Genomic DNA, 19631 nt, shown 5'->3' on the forward strand with positions numbered 1-19631 from the left:
CAAAAGCAAAATGTGCAGCATAGCAGAAATTAAGTTCAGTGCTTACCTAGATTTTCCCCTTTCACAAAGCTGTGCTGTTAAGGTCAAAAATACAATCCAGGGTATATTCTATTTATATATATCTATAGTATTAGAATTAAGTGAGCTTACCAGACCTCTGTAGTCCACTCCTCAAGGCTACATTACCTATTACTAGCAAAACACATCAAATTTCCAAACAAACTGCTGGAGTTGCATTGTGGGTAATGTTTGTGCCAGGAATAACAAGAAAGAAGAGTGTGTGGTATAAAAAAGTTGATGAAGTCTCTGGTTCCATTTCATCAATTAGTTTTTGTTTTTTTTAAGATTATTTTTGTGGGCTTTTCTGCCTTTAATGGACAGGACATCTAGGTGAGAAAGGGGGAAGACATGCAGGAAATCGTCAGAGTCAAACCCTTGACCTCTGCGTCGAGGCATAAACCGCTATGTAAATGTGCGCCTGCTCTACCAACTGAGCCAACCCGGCTACGATTTCTTTTCTTTTTTTAACTGTCCATCGTGAGTGTGACAATGCTATAAAAGTGGAACCCTAATCTACTCTTAAGTAGGAGCTGGACTCAGGTCATGGTTAACCTGGGAACAGCTACTGGCTCTATTAAAAATATAAAAACACATTGCACCTTGTTTGCTTCACCCATACACAAAGAGACATTTAAAAACAACTATTGGTGGTTTTATAGTGTTGTTGTTAATAAGTTGGAGCTTTGCCTTGGCAAACAGCTGGGAGTCCTGTCGTCAGAGAGACGTGTCCAGCTTCTACAGTCATGGCATTAAACTCATGCCTGCTCACCAGCCGTGTCTGGCAGCGGTGCCCAAGTGCCGGTGGATGGATGAAGTAAAATTACAAATGACCAGGGTAGCGCTTTCCCCCTGCTTCCAGCCTTTATGCTAAGCTAGGCTAACCCTGTCCAGACTCCAGCTCTGACTGAACATGCAGAGTGGCTCGATCTTCTCTTCTCATGGTGAGTGTTTGTAGTTTCTCTTCTTTGCCTAATTAACCCTAACCCTAACCTAACCCACATGGTGATTGTTTGTGCCTCCTCATTAAAACTGATAAGACAGCTGACTTCCATAGTCCTGTGCTGCTTTAGATAGCAAACAGTGTCCATGTAATCAGCAGCAAGGAAGCAATAGAAGATGTCGTCCTGCCACCAAGAGCTCCATTTTGGCACATGCATTGTGTCCAGATGTGTGAACCTCTGTCCTGTATGTCTTTATGTTGCTTTCCATGTCTGTCCCTCCTCCTTCCTCCTTCTTCCTCCTTCTCTTTCGTCTCCCTCCATCTCTCCCTGAGCTCCTGTCTTCCTGCAGGCGGAGACAGAGACAAGGAGAGGTCGTCCACCACAGGAGAGGATGAGGAGGAGTCGGGGCAGTCCAGCCAGTCTGCAGTAGAGGATCGTGGGTATCCGTCCTGCAGTGTGGAGCCTGGAAACATGAACTTCCAGTATGAGTCTCCTTTGAAGAGATAGACAGAGCCTGGAGAAGAGGGAGAGAAGTTTTCAGAACTTTTGAATGTTTTGCAGCCAAAATGTCATTTTATTTTGTGTAACAGTGACAACAGATCCAAAGTGCTTGCTTGTTTTTCCACCCTCTTTCTCCCTTTTAATCTGAACTAACCTGACCAAATCCCAAATGCGTGTTAGTCTGGAACCTCTCAGTTCATTTTTAATTTCCAAGAGGCGTTATCAGCAGCCGTAAACCAAAATGCCTCTGGACATGATTGGATAAACGTACAACCAATCAGAGCAACGAGATGTGACGTAGCGCAGAGTGACGGACAAATGTAACAGACTACAGCGTGCAGAGATGAGCTTTGATGGTGGAGCTTCAACATGTCTGTTACCATCAGGATTTTAAAATAGTACCTCAACAGAAAGTTCCACATAATGATGCAAAAGTTATGGTTATGCCTGCCTTAGTGTGCGAGCCAAAAATGATGTCATCACGTATTTTAAGTAAAGTGCAAAGGCTCCGCAGGTTGACAGTCATCATATCAAACACGCCCCACATGAGATAAACTGTTGTGATTGGCCCGACCGGAACTCTGTGGAAGGGGAGGAGGACCAGACAGATCTGCCAGAGCAAATAAAACATGAGCTGCAAATTTGTCTGGTTCCAGGGTTACGGTTTGGAGCTGTATGATAAAGATTCCTTTGGAATAAAATTAACAATAACTAAATAACCCGCAGAGAAAATAAAACATGAGCGTCTGGTTTACCGGCTAAAACTGAACTATATCAGACATATTTTAGCTGCCCTGCTAAACTCACTATGGATTACTATGAACAATGAAATGTTTATGGTCAAGAATAAAGGATGGGGCTGTAATCAATCTTCAGAACAATAATATAGTAGCAATACAATTAGATTAGATTAGATTCAACTTTATTGTCATTGTGCAGAGCACAAGTACAAAGACAACAATACTTGCTTTAGTAATGAATGAAGTCACCCTTCCTCTATGTTTGTTGTGATCTGAGTGCCTCTCATCTTTATGCGCGTGCACTTGAGTTCCTTGTGCGTCGGTATCAGACGCCGAGGGCAATGACAAAGTGTTGGGGAACGGTCTGTGAGAGCCGTGTACAGGCAATCCCAGCCCACTTTTTCTTCAGTATTTTGAGTTTAGCCCATTTAACCAAAGGCCCCGTCCTGAACCATAACTCACCCTGACCTAACTGAACTTCTAAATCCATGAACTAAACCATTGTACAAGTGAAACTAACACAATGTTGTCTCATTTGGTCCTTATAAGGATAGACATATGTAACGTGACACACAAACATGACTGTTGTCCTCACCATCGCTGTCTGTGGTGATGCCACTGACCCCCTCTCTGAGCAGCTGAGTCCACTTGTCTTCATGCTTCTCTTCCTCAGCGTTTCCCATCTTCCCCCACACAGGGCCCTGCTCTGTGTCCCAGACCAGGCCCCACCTCCCTGCTGCTGCCTCCTCCTCCTCCTCATCCTCGTCTGCTCCAGCTAGGCCGCCCCCCATCCTGAGGGCGGACAGGGGCTGAGGGTAGCCCTCCTGCAGGGACAGATCCCTGAACAGCCAGAAGTGGGAACCTGCAGCAGGACACAACCTGGAGTGGTCAGATGCTCAGTTGGCTGATTCACACAGCATAATGATATTGCATTATTGGAAAATATATTGAGTTGATCTTAACACTGGGTAGCAAACAGCTGTCAATGTGGACACCGTTTTGCTGTCATTTCTTTTGTGTTGAGTCAGTGAAGTGTAATTTATTGTCTTTCTTGTCTTTTTTCAGTCTCTTATGAATGGACTCAGTTACTGGCTCATTCATTTATTCATGCTTTTACTGAGTACGTCTCTGAGGAAAGGGAAACCTGTTCGGGATATGATGTAAAACAGGAAGTAACATTGCCAGTGTATTAACATCATTGGAGTATACCATTGATAAAGATGATGGCATGATCGGACTGTCTCTCAAGCACAGCGTGAAGCCGATGCAGGTCAGCAGGTAGACCCCTCCACAGCCTTCTGACTGAAGCCCCGCGACCCGACACCAAGCCCCCACCATTGACTCGCCACATCCTCAGACCTGGAGGGACGACAAGTAAAAGATGACAGAATGGAGGAGAAGCCAGACAGCTTTCACCTTCACAAACTACTTCAATCAATGTCTTTTTTTCTAATTTGACATGCCTAACGAGTCAGTTTGTGGTGTATATTCAGACCTTTGAAGAAGAAAGTCTCCCCACGGATTCTTGCCACAGCATCAAAACTGATGTTACAGCGATCTATGAAGGGGCTGAATGGAGAAAACACACAGCGAGACTTAAAATCATTCGAGAAAAGAAAATCATTCGATAGGATACAATCAAAGACAAACTTTAACACCTTAAGTCAATGCTTAAAAAATAATACTATCTCATGCAGTGATCATCATGATTCCTTGTTTCAAATTTGTTTCATGATAAAGACGAGATGTTGACGAAATCCATGTATTGATATACCTCTTGCTTCAGACAAGTTTGTTTGGAGTGTTAGACATAATATCCATGCTAAAGCATGCACAATAAAATTGCAACATTGGTCTGTTGATTTTAAATGATTCCATGCAGCTAAATGTGGTCTATACATCTACTGGTTATTAAAACACATAGCATTTTATATGGAAAATTTGTTTTGGACAGCTGTGTCACACTCGCTTGTGTTGTGTGCAACATTGAATATAGTTATGCATATAACAGTCTAATACATCGCTACAGGACGACTGTAAAGACAGCATGTATGTTCCATTCATCTGTAGGCCTCTTTTGTTAAATCATATTGGTTCAAATCAGAACATGTTTCATATCTGCATCATTGGTTAAATACATAACATAAGACCAGACATTCATCATCATACAACCATTTTGCATCATTGTTTGTGTCATTTTGTGGCTAATTTCAGTTCCTTTAGCTAAAATCAGTTTGATTGAACGTTCACTGAAAAACTATTCTACAAAACATATTTATGTCAACTAATCTTTTGATGACTAAAATGTCAAGTGTTTAAATCAACAGAAAATTAAAAGGATAAGGTTGACTAAATATGACTACAACTAACATGGACTTTTCATCTCAGGACTAAGACTAAATCACAAAATAGATGACACATCTAGTGCTTATTGTAGAGCTGTGAACACATTTTGCGGGTGAAACAAATCCAAGCTGGAAATGTCTCTTAATCTATTTAATGTTGTAAGTCATACCCATATCTGTGATCATGGTGGCGGCCTATGTGGTGCCGCTCAGGCTCAGGGGCGAGGCGAGGAGCGTCAGTGGCCAGCAGCTGATTCCTCTTACCTAAACCAAAAATCAAATCAATTTAAACCCTATGGCAATAAACAGCTAGACACAGTAATGCTAAAGCAATAATTATGCAGGCAGAACAGACACAGACCAAGTGTTTGTGGTAGTGACCACACGCCACTTTCTTTTTTTTTTTCGATAATTATTTCATGAAATCATCTCCAGTATAATCAGTATAAAGCAATCTCAAGAGTTCTAATAACTTGGTCACTATACAGTTGATTAATTGCTGATGCTGCTTTATTAATTTAATTATGAATTAAATTAAATTACTTTTGTACAACAACTGAACTTACACATGATGACTGGTACTGCATAGGAGAGAAGTTTTGTGGGGTGGACAAAACTAGCTGTTGAATGTGTACTATAACAGAGTACTATGTCACGGTAGCCTGGTTGACACCAGACCCTTCTCAGTTGCAACTGAGAGCAAATCTCAAATTTGCCGGAAGTTTGTCAGGGTTTACCCAGGCTAATGTCACGGAGAAACTGGCACCATATTTTCCAAAAACAAATATCAAAACTTGTTTGCCCACCAATAAATAAGATACATCTGAGAACCATGAACGTTTGTTCAAAATTGCATGCCAATCCATCTAGTGGATATAGAGATGTTTCACTGGATACAAGCTTGACTTGCTGGTGGTGCTACTGTAGATGAAAGGTCATTAGGATTCATCTATGCACCATGGATATCTGTTCCAAACTTCAAGGTCCAATGTTGAGACATTTTACTGAGAACCACACAAGTCAACTTCATGGTGTCACCATGTCAGCTTTCATAAAGAAGAGCAACTGAGGCAGAACCTCCTGCCACAGCAGCCCTGAACCCAAGAAGGATGATGAATTTAAGTAAAAAAGCAGCTGCTTGATCCTCATACCGATGAATATGAACAGAGGTTTGCATTCCCAAGAACACAGCTGACTGGCTTAAGAGCTGCCGACAGCTGGACGAAGCATGCGTGCATTATGCAAAGTTAATCAAGGACCTTTTTCTTTTTTTAACAACAACGCAGTCTCACATTTCAACACAGAGAATTTCTTTTTCTTTGATTCTTTCCGATACATGGCTGTCTGTACTTCCTCAATAACACAACAGAGGTCAGTCCACGCAACTGGTTCACAGCTGTCCTCAGTTCATCCAAATCCAGTTTTATGCACTGTGTGGCCCTTTTTTACTATCTGAAGACATAATAATGAAGTCATTGTCTCCTTTCTCTGATGTTGTCATGCTATGGTTTGGTCCATGTGATATATGCATTCTCACATGCCAACCAGACTAGAAAATATGTTTGCACCCTAAATTCTCATGGTGGACATTCTGATTTTTTAAACACAGAGAAGGTCTATTTCAGATTCTGATCATTTATTGTCACGTTAAAAACATGAAGGAACGGAAATGTATTATGTTTACTCAGACTCAGCAGCGTACACAATAAATAACAAGTGTCTTAGCTAAAATAAATAGAACACATAGTTAAAAAACCGAGCAGCAGTTAAAAGAATAGTGCCTCAGTAAGCAACAAGTGCAGAAGTCCATGAGTTCATAAGCCTCACAGCCTCTGGGAAGAAGCTGCACTATAGCCTTGATGTTCTGGCGTTAAGGGGTGGGGCGGGAGGGGGGGCAGTTTGTGTGCCGGGTGGGTGGGATCCTTCATGCACCTGCTGATGTAAATGTCCTCCAAGGAGCCTTACCATAGAGCTGGGTAATGTGCTCCAGATCCTGAGGGCCCAAGCGGTAGTGGAGAGGATCTCCAGCAGGACCCTGGTAGTACGGCCTCATCACTGAGTGGCGAGATGAGGAGTGAGCAAGGCCCAGTGCATGGCCAAACTCATGGACCAGCACTGTGAATAGGTCTGTGCCCTCAGATGCTGGGAAGGAAGAAGGGGGAGATGAAGTAAAGATAGATAAACAGAACGATGAGCTGATTAGAAGGCGTAGGGCTGTGTCGTTCTAATATCCAGCCTTATACTTCACTTTTGGTAGGACTGATTTGGCCTCGAGCCCTGCGAGCAGCTACTACAGGATGCAATGTTTACAGCACAGCACCAGATGGAGCTGTTGCACATAACAAACATCAAAGAGACAGCGTCGCTTTTCTGACAATGGTGCTGCAAAGGCACCACATTCAAAGTTTTATCTCAGGGTGCCACTACAGAACAGGCTGGAGTAGTCTTACTCAAGAAGGTTTTCCTTCTGGGGAGCATGAATGTATGACGCCTGGATGTCACTGTGCAATTATGATGTAATAATATTAGAAGTGCAGAAGTTTTTTTTTAACATTGTTCCACCTGGCTGTCTGAAGGCCCACTCCTCCTCTGCATCCAAATGAACTCCTCCTGCCCGTGCACGGTCTGATGGGAAGAAAGCATGGCCGACTGCACCGCCTGCCCCATCAAAGGGATAGCCATCACCGTGGTAACCATGGAGGAAGTCTACCTGTAGGTCAGCTGCCTCTGGGCTGCCCACCTGAAGACATAGGGCAATAGAAAGGACGCTAGATGGTGATTAGGCCTCTCAGGGCAGATTTGGGAAAACTGCAGCAGTAGGCTGGGCATGGATAGTTGAGCCCAGCTTCTGTCCTAACATGGTGTTGTACCAGCCCTGTAGGAAACTCATCTTGGCCATCTTTCCCGTATGTCATTAATGCAGCATCAGTCTAATGTACCAACCTCATGGAACTCCAGGGGTGTCGGCTCTGCCCACACTCTTAAAGCATAAAAGACCAGGGAGCGAATGGTTTCCCGGGACAGATGAGAAGAGGAGGGATATGAATGCAACCTAAGAATGTAACAGAGTGTTTATGTGTGTAATAGAGAGACAAATAAATGTGCGTCTGTAAAAAAACAAAGTTCACAATCCTAATTGAAAACAGAAACTACTCATGTTTGTTCCAATTTGATCATTATCAGGTATGGATTACAAGAAATGAATCTGATCCAACCTCCAGTTAATGTTCCTGCGTGACCACATGGAGATAGCCCTTCTCCTCCTTCTCCTCATGTCGTTCCCTTCTTGGTTGGCCGGTGATTTGGATGGCTCGTCAGGTAGGGAGCAGCGTGGACTGTTCATCACCGCCATTGTCTCCTCATCTGAACACACCAAAGCACAGAAGAACCAGAGGAGAGAGTCACGTATACAACACCAGATTCAAGAAGGAGTAGCCTGAACATGAGCTGTTGGACCTTAAAGGAGACATATCATGCTCATTTTCAGGTTCAAATTTCTACTACAACATGTTAACCTGCTTTAATGCTTTAACATACTATCAGTCTGAATGTACCTGTGTCGACCCTCTGTCTGAAACGCTCCATTTTAGTGCCTGTCTCTTTAACCACCCTCCCAAAAAGCCCAGTCTGCTCTGATTGGCTTGTGAGAAAAATATGTTGCACCTTAGCAAAGGTAGTTGTTAAGCCATGGGCGGAGCTACTCAGATGGGAGGCGGTGTATCTAATGAGCCTGCATGTGACAGAGGAAGGAGAGCTGAATTTGATTGGCTGATTGAATCACGTTTTCACAAAGAAACTGACCGGGTCATCTTATTTCAGTTTGTGGGTCGGGTCGACTTTTCAGGTACACTAATGTATACAAGCACTGAAAAATGTACTCTTTTATGACATGTCCCCTTTAAAGTAAAGCATACAGGTTTCCACAACCACCGTCTGTTCTCCTTACCTACAACTCCAGTGTCATTAAGGCCTGCAAACCTCTGCATGGCCCTGACAGCATTAGTGACAGCTGTCCAGGCCTGCAGCTGACCAGTGGAAGGGTCTGAGGGTGGGAGGTAGCCATACTTCATCAACCAATCCTATGAGTAGAGAAGAGCAGGTAGTCATCTACATACATTGGCATCTGGCAACCCTAAAGAAACATACATTGAAAGTGTCTACAAACTGTTCACAGTAAACCCAAAAATTGTGCTTTTTTATGGTTATGTTTAGGCAACTCAAAGCAAATTAATGTGTACAACCCACAGGTCTCTGACACTGGATTAATTGGTCCTGTCTCATGCTTCAGGTCAGCATTATTGCCTGGCTTCCTCCCTGTGATTTCCAGTATAGGCAAGGAAGGCACCGGAACCGGTGAACATTTAAGTGCAATTAAGTGCATTTGTGGGAAATAGGGTTATGTGGATATAACCTTTATCGCCTCAAGAGAAAACCAACAAGTTTGGTCTGATCCAAAGTTTCCCTCCATACAAACCAAATGAAAGGTAGAGCTCTATGGCCTGAACATATTTTAGGATTTCTATCAATGTACACTTTGTTAGCATGCTATCTTGGCATGCATGCTTTCTGCATTGTTGTCTTCACCTGGACCCATTGTGTTTGACAAACGATGCCTTGATATAAATGGGACGGACTAAATACTGATGATCCGATAGTTGAATCAACACCTTTCTAAAACAGTTTTTAACAAAAACTGAACATTATAACCTCCTTGAAGGAGAATGTATTATAGGACTGATGGATTAGATTGCATTAGTTTGAGCTAGGTGGACCTAATAAACTGGCAACTGAGGGTATATATGTACAGTATATAAGCTGAAGGCAATGGCATCCTCAAGCACAAGTCAAGATTTAATTCAGGAGTTTGTTTGACTGGAGCCCTTTCAGATCCAGGATGCAAAATTCAGGTGTAGTAACACCATCAGGTAAACTGGACTAACTGGGACCCAAACTCAAAATCCAGACTCAAGGTCCTACAAAATGGCTTTTGAGCCAAATTGTCACCCACCACTCATGTTGCTCCTGGTAGTGCTAATTTGCAAACATATGTTTAGGTATGTCTCCTTCAAATGAGTTGATATACAGTAAATAAGCTCAGAGTCAGATATGTAGACACTGATTCACATTCCTGATTGCATTCCTTGCCCCCTATAAATGTTCATGCTGTCTCTTTTACCACCAGGTGGGTGCCCTCATCTTCAGTGGGTGTCACTGGTGCAGAGGAGGGTGTGGGGGTTGTATCAGCAGCAGCAGTTTGCATCCATCCGTTGCTCAGCCACAGAAAAACTATCCACTTCTTCATCTTGGCTGAATATTTTTGCATGAAATATTTACTTGAGAGAAATCTTCAAAGCCGTTTGTTAATCCATTGGAGTCCGAGATTATTTTCCATCACTGGAGTGAAATCAAAAAATAAGATGAAAATGGAAAGTTTTTACGGAGGATTTACAGCAGTGAAAATAACATAATCTTAAGTCTGCTGTTTGGTGCTGAGCAGGTAGTGTACAGTGGACTGAGAGCAGTGAGTGAATAAAACAGTAGAGTTGCAGCCAGACAGAAAATCAATTGAAACTCTTTATAAAGCTCGTACAGCCGAGGGGAGCTGCCGATTCAGCAGTTTCTGTAAGTTCATCACTACGATGAAAATTGTCACATTGTTTTCATATTATAATGATACATTGTTAATTCATAATCAGGGGTTGAAGTGGCCTGGAATGATCTGGAACACTATAAATAAGTAAACTCAGACCTAGTCTCACATTCCCAGCTCTATCTCCACAGCTCTGTGGATTAAGGTCTGGCACCACAGATGCATTCTGGTATAGGGGAAAAAACCCTCTGGGTTGTTTGCATTTCTTTAAACCAATCACAACCGTCTTAGGCAATGCTAAGCTCCGGACGCAGCAACGGTGGCTCTTCATAATAGTGTCGGGAAGGAACTTGTTTTGGTGGAACATTTGCACCCCTCAAAAGAAAACGCCACATACAATATTAAATAAAGTTATTTGTTGACACAGTACAGTTACGTGAGCTAACTAAATTAACTGGATACATGGTTAAACCTCATAGTTACTGCATAGTATACATATTCTTCGTAAATCTTTACAATCATTCCCCGAAAGAACCAAACAGGCTTGCCTTGTTGCACCAAATTTTCTTCAAAACTTGCTATTTTCAGCGTGTAGCTTGCTAGCTCAAATTTTGTTGTTGTTTCCCCAAGAGAACGGAGTTTGAAAACAGAAACACACAGAGAGGAGAAGGGGAGGGACATCTGGCTGGAAGTAAAGGCAATTATCCTGGAAATGTACTGCCATTGATCCAGACTAACTGGAACATTAAGGGGACTTTAAACGGCAGTCTGGGCCGGGATTATCTAATATGGTCTGCACATGGCTCTTGCCTCTAATGTCACAAGCAGACATGGAGGTGTTTGAGCCGATATGGTGCTAAGAGTGCTGGGATGGGGGTGGGAGGGTGTGCATCAGCTTCCGCGTCAACGTCCAGCCACTATGGGTCAGGACAGCATTATCAGCTATAACCGCTGTATGAGCAGCGCCATGTGAGCACGCCCAGCACATCTCATGTGACTTTACACGTACAAAATTTTGAGCCCAAAATCTGTCTGAAATTGTGTTTTTACCCAAATACTCTCTGGGCTCGCTCCCTCACATATGCAAATCCAGAGGATGCACTTTTCACTAGGTTCTTATCTCTAGTGTCTTCACTAACTAATGCCTTCTACCTGCCCTGGCTTTTTGTGCATACATTATTCCTGGTCAGATAACTGAACAGCTCTCTGTTCTTCTCTAACACTATGACATCCAATGTCACGACAGCATGAACGAGTTAAAGTAGTGAGTGAATGAAGTTGACGGGAAACATCCATATTGTATTCCCACTGGGGAGACAATACACCAGATGCAATCAGAAGATGGACAGCAATGATCATAAAACACGGAGAGGAGGGCAACGCTGACTGCTGCACAGGACACTGATGCATGTGAGTGTGTGTCTGCATCAGTCAGACGCTTCATTTAATTAAGTTAGAGGGTACACCATTTCATTTAAAGCATGGGGGGGGGGGGGTAGAGAAGAAAGGATGAAAGGGAGGGATGAATGGAGGAGGGGGACAGTGTTAAAGAAATGAGATCAAAGCAGCAAAGAGAGTACAGGCCAAGAGTCAGGAGGGCTAGACTGTTCAAAACCAAATAACCAAAGGTAATATTATTCTAATTCTGCAAAATACAATATCTGCAAAATACAATATTTTAATACAAATATATATATATATATATACATATAGCATACACATCATAACTCATATTAAGTGAGCACAGGTTGCTTGGATTGGACCCCAACTGAACTGATGAACACTGTTCCAGAGGATTCTCTTTCAAAAGTAACAAAAAACGAATGAATCGAATGAATCTCACATGGGATTAAGTTAACAGGGATCCAAATGAAGAATATACAGTAGAATCAACTTGCGACATTTAGCTTTCTTTACAGGAGCATGTAAACCAGAGTAAACTGAACCTTTTACAGGTTTGACAGTTAACTAAATAACTAAAAGGTTTCCTTTTAAAAGGTCGAAAGAAAATCTTCTGGGCTGGGCTGGGGATGCTCAGACCATAAGTAGTTCTAAAATCCCGGAATGATTCTCAAATGTTTACTTTCCTTTTTTCACTGTAGATTAATCCGCCACACCGAAGCCCAGTCATCAGTAATTCTGACTCTATTGGCCCTGACACATGCAATATTGTCACCATCTGGCACAGGCCTCCGATATCTAACACTTTTCACTACAACCCATGCAAAAACACTTTAAATCCAATCTAGACCAGTATAAGCTGCACACAACCTTAAACAAGACAGTTTCCATGCTTACCTTCCTCCTCCTCTGCGTCCGTCCTCCCTCTCACTCTCTCTTTATCTGCCACTATAGGAACAGATGGGTCCTTTCTCTTCTCTTGCTTCTTCCCTCAAAGCTCAGCTCCAAGCCTACCCCGCCCCCCCCACCACCACCACACATACAGACACACACACACACACACACACACACACACACACACACACACACATCCCGCACTGCCATGACAAATGTAAGCTTGCATGTTTGCAGAAACATCCTCTTTCTTTCACTAAAGAAGATTCGGCCTCAGTTTGCTCACTCCATCACTCTCTTGGCATCTGTGAGATCCACATCCCAACCAATATTTAACATGTGAAAAATAAATGCTTTGCTTTTCCTTGATTCCTCTATTCTAAAACTCAAACATAAGTCCCGGCACGGCACTCAGTCGCCGTCTGGTGTCCTGCGCGTGATCAGGGAGGATTAGTGAGTGTTACACAGCAAAGATGGATTTAGATTTTGTGTGTGCGTGTTTCCCTGTGTGCAACATCTGCATGCTCATGTGTATCTTCTCTGATGACGGCATTAACATTTTACACACAATCCTCTTAACGCAAGGATTACAAACTGAAATGAAGACGAACAGATTTGTTTCCTTTTTTCTTGTGTTCTTTCTTTGTGTTGAAGTCATTGGACCAACTGTTAAGAGGCTCGGCACAGCCAGTATTGTGACCTCTTTCTTCAAGTGCAACATTATTTCGCGACATTCTTCTACTCAACTCTCTCCATAAACACATTCATCACAATCCATTTGAAGTTAAAAAGCAGAGGACATAAAGTGGAATCACTTGCTGGAGAGAATTGCAAGAGCATATTTTCTATAAGCTTATTCATGCCAACACTGCTATTCTCTCTCTTTCTTCAGTCCTGTTCCTAATAGCAGCTGAGGCGTCCCACTGGGATCATTAAGTTCCATCTAATCTGCTCTTTGTCTGCTGAGGGACAATGGCTGATAGTAAAAACACGTGTAGGGCTTATGAGATGTTTTTGCAGGAAACCTGATTCCTCCGATGCATTTCTGCAGCAGGACGGACTGACTAACGCTCTTCAACAAGCCTACTCTGAACTGCTCACATTTGCTGTGTTTCCTCAGTGTAGATTTACTGGCTCACCACACTTTAGTACTTTTATTTCAGTACAACTTTGAATGTCATTGTTACATGCAGAACACCTTGAACAGTTACATTCTCGTCTGATCATGAAATGCAATGACACAGATGTACCTGTTCTGACTGTCTACTATATGCAAGCAAAGGGATGTTTGCATCATCTCCTGTCTATACATGAACTCTGGACATGGCCAAAGGGGAAGATGTGTCCCAATCTGTGCTGCTATTTCACAGAAACTGAGAGTTCAATTCTGTGATTGTCTCCCTGCATGCCACACCCTCACACAGCCTGTGACTGTGACAGAGCAAGTAGCTTGAATAGGAAAGAGAAGACAACAGCTTTTACAAAGCTCACTAAATATCCTCACATCTGTATGGACAGAAGATTTAAAAAAAAAAAAAAAAAAAAGAGAACGGGAGTCGACACACTGGCCTGAGAGCTGAGATTACATCTTGGCAATCACAAGCGATGCATCAAGCATGAAGATGCTTTCACATGTTCTAAGCCCAATGTGTCAGACAGCAGTGTGGAACTTCTCTGGAATCCCTTTGGTACTGGCTGGATAGTCACATCATAGACCTACTGCAGGGCCTGCAGGACATGCCGGGGCCTTTCAGTAGGAGTGACGTGCACTGAGTTTTGGGATTCACCTTTCCTGAGTGCCCAAATGTGACACAGGAAAATGCTGCATACAAAAAATAGACCAGGGAACGATTTGTGTTTGTCAGATTACATTCTTACTCTTTCTAAGTCTATTTTGTGAGTGCAAATTATTACTTTTGCATCCAAAACATTTTATTCAGCCCAAAAATTAAAGTTGGCACAAAACCTTCAATAAGTGGTGTGTTACCATTTCTTCCTGATTATAGTGTATTTTGTAAGTCTAGTCTAGATTGACTGCAGACATGTCATTTACAGCCATTTCATTTAGCTATTTCCTTTATAGTGCTATATATCTTTTTTGTGCATGTTATAGGTGTACAAAGTGAAAAAGCCCAAAGTCCACCCCAAAGGGACTCCAACAGAAAACACTGTTCACAAACTGCTCCAAACAGTCACTTTGTAACACAAGCAGTGCTGACCTAGCTACAGCGCATGTGCGACTCCCAACAAAGATGGTACAGAAGTGAGATTCCTCACTCTTTAGCTAAAACAGAGAGCTCAACACACAGGGGGAAAAGAGGAGCTGCAGCAATCTTGATGTTTTAAAAAAAAATTAAACCATGTAAACCTATTCTGGTACAATCTCTAAATACAATTATGAACCTGAAAATGAGCATAATATGAGCACTTAAATGTGGAGCACTGACCATGCCTGCTACAGTCACATATCATTTACTCAGCACAGTCAAACCATTCCAGCTAACTGATTGGCGTGTCTGGGACAATCCCAGCCAAAGATTCCTACAGTGAAATGAATACATTCATCGTAGACGGTCATTTTTGATTATTTTGCTTATTGTACTTATGTGTTTGCAGTACTGTATTTCCTCAATGCATCAAGAGATTTACATTCTGTTGTGTGCAGGTGTGCTCAGGTTCTTTATTGTCACCTGAAGGATACACTGGCTGGAAGCAGGGAGCCTTCTGGGGCTGAAAGGAATACCTGCCAACTCCTCCCAGGGATGAAAAAGGCTTACGGGCAGTGTTGTAATGTAACGAAGTACAAATACGTTGTTACTGTACTTAAGTAGAATTTTCACATATCTGTACTTTACTTCTTTATTCATATTCCAGAAACTTTTACTCCACTACATTTCCTAAAAATAAATTATACTTTTACTCCACTGCATTTCCCCCTAAGCATTTTAGTTACTCGTTACTACAAAATAAAATCATAAGAAATTTGTTACACTGGGGAAAAAAAATATAATTGCTCCTAGATTGCAAGTTAATGCACCTCCATTCCAGTTAACGTCTGTTTGTTGCTAAGCGGCAAAAAAAAAAAAAACCTAGGCCAAAATACTTTAAGACTTTCACTTAAGTATTATTCTAAAAGGAGACTTTTAACTTTTACCAAAGTCATTTTCTGGTAAGATACTTTTACTTTAACTCAAGTATTGATTTCAATTACTTTATACCAGACTGCCTACAGGTAATACTGTGCTAAAAATATATATCAATATCAATGTATGATCTACTGTATGAAGCAGTCCATCTCTATGTTGCTCCTTTTTCTCACAATAAGTTCATTTGAAAACATCAAATCAAAGTTTCTGGGGTAAATGAAGATTAGGCGTTTCCTCTGTCACCGTGACAACAGGCTACTTCCTCATGAATGCAGCTACTGGGACAGGTCAAAGGTTACTTGGTGGTAATGGCTGATGGATGCTGGGTGGGCTGGGGATCTTGGTAAATGTATGAATGGAGCTGTGTGTCACTGACTGCACAGTGTTTCTCTGCACACATCTGCCTCACACTTTGACTGAAAGGCCCATAGCCTCTCACATACTTTTTTGGAGTTGTTGGAGCTGCCACAACACAACAATATAACATACACAACATAATGCAACGATACACTACATTTGGTTCTCGTAACCAATATTTTCCAGTTTGCCCACTGCTAAAATTCACAAAAATTATAAAAGTGTTCAGGGATTCCACTAGAGTTCTACTCTGTGTGGTTCTGTCTGATGATGTGGAAGCATTTAGCCTGGGGCTAAAAGGCTAGTAATCTGTATTAAAAGTTCCTCGCCCTGATGTTGCTGTGACAGAGCTGACCTGTGGTGGCTGGGGATCACATGGTGGTTAACCACCTCAGCTCCGGGTGGAGGGCCAAGAGGTGGAGGCTGCAGCTCCACAAAGAGCGCAGTGTGAGATAATGTGGACGTCAGAGCAGAGAGGACAGTCAGGATGTTAGAGAATGACTTCAAATGGAATTTCATCATATGACCATACCCAGAAACCCCCAATAAAGTGCTTATAAAATATAACTTGTAATGGTGATTTCATGGCTTTTCATGAAAACAAGGGAATAAAGGTAGCCTAGAAATCCAGACGCACTCTAGCGGCAGCAAATGTAATTTGCCGCCAGGGTCGTCTAGCAACTTTCTGTTGGCTTGCGAGCTGGAAAAACCAATTCTGGTCAGGCCAATCACATTGTGTATAGAGTCGGTGGGCGGGCTTAACATAATGACGACAGAGTTGCGAAGGTTCCGCGTGAATTCCCTGCTACTTGAAAACAAAGAAGATGGCTACTGCTGCTGGCGAACAGCAGTCTTTTGAATGGGCTTTGGCCGCAAGTCTGGAAGACTTGGAGTTAAGCTTTTCTTTGCGAAAAGAACAAAGAACGGCACTGAAGTCATTCTTAAAAAAGGAAGATGTGTTCAGAGTTTTGCTGACCGGATACGGCAAAAGTTTATTCTATCAACTCGTTGCTCCGGTTGGTTGTAGCGCTATCCTATAGCGTTGTTATGGAAGTTTCCTTTGCAGCAGGGGGGGGGAATTTCAGAGTTTAGTAAATTGAAAACAAAACCAAGTTGGGTTTTTGTATTTTATTAAAAAAGATACAGTATATTTGCAAATATAGGAGCAACATGATTTCACAAAAGGCCGCAGCCCAGTTTGGAGTCAGTTTCTCAAATGAGTGAACTGAACACCAGGCTTTTATGCATCTTCAGAGTGACAACACACACGCACTTGGATTATTATGACGCTACAATTTTTACATGCAATCTGATACACATGAAGACAATCAGAGAAATACAAGAGACATCTTGGAGCCATTTCGCCTCCTCCTCCCGGTACGACTTTCACCCCCCCAGTTACATCTTAACTGGCATGGGAAAACTAGAGAGTTTTAGGGTGACCTTGTACCTTTATCGGTTCAGGCTAACAGTGCTCACATAATGTTCCAGACTGGATGTCTCACAAAGTTAGAATCAAAATCTACATGTGGGAATGAGATAGACTCTTCCAGCATTTGTGAGAGAATTAAAGTAGAAATAAAACATAAAAATACAAGGAATTATGCTTAAATGTAATTTTTGCCATTACAGCGTGCAGAGGGAATTTGAAAGACAACCGTTTATCCCGCCCCTCAGATTGAGCCCTGCCAATGGTGTTTCCACCCAACATCTTGATGTGGGTCTGGCTAAGGGATAGTTTTCCCAAATACCAAATCAAATATTTTCTCACTTATCTCTGGTATCATAGACTGTATGAAGGTAGAACGCGTCCAAGGAAAAAGACATTTCAGCGTATGCTCTGTTGACATGGGCCTGGAACTATACATACAGACCCAGCCTGCACTGAACATATCTATATTCATTGAGTTCAGCAACACAACTGTAGCTAATGCGCTCATAGAGCGATGTCTCTAAACCTGGACAAACGTCAAAACTATCTACATAACTACAGGTAGGCCCTACGTGAGGTAATTTGGGTGAATTGGTCTTGTAGAAACTCAGCCTTTGCCACTCTTGCATTAATATTTGTCAAAGCTCAAATTACATTTCTGCTCACAGTGATGAGTGGCTTCTAAGTCACTTTGGTCTCACAGGAAATGTTGAAGAAAGACCCCCAAAAAAAAAAAAAAAAAATGATAATGAGATAAAAAGTAATATCATCAGTAAAATATAATTAACATATCAAAAGTATACTGAAAATGCAGAATGGTTTTCAGAATGTTACATTATGTATTTTATTTGTTTAACGTTTATTTAAGGAGAGTCCCATTGAGACTAAGAATCTCTTTTTCATGGGACACCTGGCTGAGACGCACAGCAGCACAAATACAAACACAAACCTACAGACAGGAAACAAAAAGAAGAAAAAATTAAATGGAACTCAAAATCAAGCAAAGGAACTCACATTTTAAAAGAGAAATTTAAAAGAGTCCGTTTCATAGGCAGGTACATTTAAAACATTGACATCTTATAGGAGGTAGTCTGAGTGGCACAGGGAGGACGAGCCCCACCTGAGTCCACTCTTCCTGATTGCCTTCCTGTTTCCTAGAGGGTTGGAGATGCACTTCAGTCTGCTGTCCGTCCACACAGCCAGCAGTGGGGGTGTTTGGGCTCTAGGTTGTCTTTGGGGTGCTGCTTTGCTTTCCACACACACTCACCTTCACCCATGCACTCACTACGGTACTGAAATACATGTTTTATTCATGTCATATTTAATTTGGGTTAATTGAATTGGTTTTAATTTAATCCTTAATTGTGTCTCCCTTGTTTTTGTCATAACCTTTGCGCTGGTCATGACACCTTCTCTTAATTATGATGGGTTAAAGAAGCTGACAGAGGTGAAATAAGTCCAAAGGCCCCTGGTGAGTGTTGTGCACCCCTCTAACAGGACGTTGATTGACTATTACACCAACAAGATTATTTCAAATTGTGTAGGCCTACTCTTGGAAAACAAAAAGCAGCAGACAGCGTTCCTGTCTCTGCCAGTCGGTTTCACTGCGCGGATAGCCTACAAGCTGTGTTATTGTGAGTAGCCGATGCTATGTTCACACTACCAGCGTCAAAAGCTCTAAACACAGCTACGTTGTCGCCATTGAAAGTTGAGGACTCAACTTTGATTTGTAGCGTGCCACGCCCGTCACGCAGCGACAAGTGTCAGTTTGTAGCTTCATGTCGCCGGCTTCCGTCGAAAATGACTTGTAGTCTGTTGCTTTATCGCTCCTCGTGTGAACACAGTAGTCTAGCTGAAGTGCATACTGAGCAGATATTCACCGATGAGTTCGTCTGGTTGTTAGTGGATACGTAGACCGCCGTGAAAAGAATAGAGCCAAAACATGGAGATGCCGGGGATTGAACCCGGGGCCTCATACATGCAAAGCATGCGCTCTACCACTGAGCTACATCCCCTGATGAAGATCTCTGTCAATATCAGGCTATTTGTATATGCTTATAGCACTTTGAAATTTAAAAGAATCGTTCTATACAGAAGGCCGGTCTGTTTCTATAATGTAGCCTAACTTTAATCTAAAATTACTTCCATAGGCTAACTTAACATAGCCTACAATAACTGAAGTTATTACATCCACCACAGAACAAAATCTTCAACGTTAGTCATT

The 19631-nt window shown here is 42.2% G+C and overlaps 2 protein-coding genes and 1 non-coding gene across 9 annotated transcripts in view; 1 reads left to right on the top strand and 2 right to left on the bottom strand.

Annotated features, from left to right (window-relative positions):
• Positions 1-455: 455 nt before the first annotated feature.
• On the bottom strand, positions 456-12599 carry mmp17b (matrix metallopeptidase 17b). 2 transcript variants are annotated; one of them, XM_039812557.1, is made up of 12 exons: positions 12476-12598; positions 9764-9981; positions 8534-8666; positions 7803-7950; positions 7531-7639; positions 7150-7327; positions 6553-6729; positions 4758-4851; positions 3738-3811; positions 3452-3601; positions 2838-3104; positions 456-1515 (listed from the first exon to the last, which is right to left on the bottom strand). In XM_039812557.1, exons 2-12 carry the CDS (start codon positions 9908-9910, stop codon positions 1127-1129), a joined length of 1866 nt encoding a protein of 621 aa, XP_039668491.1. In that variant the 5' UTR covers positions 9911-9981; positions 12476-12598; the 3' UTR covers positions 456-1126. The 2 variants fall into 2 exon arrangements, with proteins under 2 accessions (XP_039668491.1, XP_039668492.1); XM_039812558.1 differs by lacking the exon at positions 9764-9981 and having other exon boundaries at positions 12476-12599.
• Positions 12600-18533: 5934 nt separating this feature from the next.
• zgc:154054 (uncharacterized protein LOC777616 homolog) overlaps positions 18534-19631 on the top strand; it is a 27359-nt gene continuing 26261 nt past the window's right edge. Inside the window, exons 1-2 of one of the 6 annotated variants that reach the window (XM_039814397.1) lie at positions 18534-18696; positions 18843-18878. In XM_039814397.1, the coding sequence (XP_039670331.1) occupies positions 18576-18696; positions 18843-18878 (157 nt within the window). In that variant the 5' untranslated portion in view covers positions 18534-18575. The remainder of the gene's footprint in view (positions 18697-18842; positions 18879-19631) is intronic. The other 5 variants (XM_039814396.1, XM_039814402.1, XM_039814400.1 and 2 more) reach the window with 5 other exon arrangements.
• trnaa-ugc lies at positions 19351-19422 on the bottom strand. The gene has a single exon. It is a non-coding gene; the product is annotated as a tRNA-Ala (tRNA).

This window comes from Perca fluviatilis, chromosome 10 (genome assembly GCF_010015445.1).
Source record: "Perca fluviatilis chromosome 10, GENO_Pfluv_1.0, whole genome shotgun sequence".
Lineage (NCBI taxonomy): Eukaryota > Metazoa > Chordata > Actinopteri > Perciformes > Percidae > Perca > Perca fluviatilis.

What these genes read in the sequence shown, in the direction of transcription:
- mmp17b (XM_039812557.1), bottom strand. Translation starts at nt 9,910, where the DNA reads ATGCAAAAATATTCAGCCAAGATGAAGAAGTGGATAGTTTTTCTGTGG. An exon ending in CACCCCTGGAGTTCCATGAG is followed by an intron (nt 7,328 to 7,530) that starts GTTGGTACATTA and finishes CTATGTCTTCAG; the next exon opens with GTGGGCAGCCCAGAGGCAGC. An exon ending in GCACATTACCCAGCTCTATG is followed by an intron (nt 4,852 to 6,552) that starts GTAAGGCTCCTT and finishes TTTTTGGTTTAG; the next exon opens with GTAAGAGGAATCAGCTGCTG.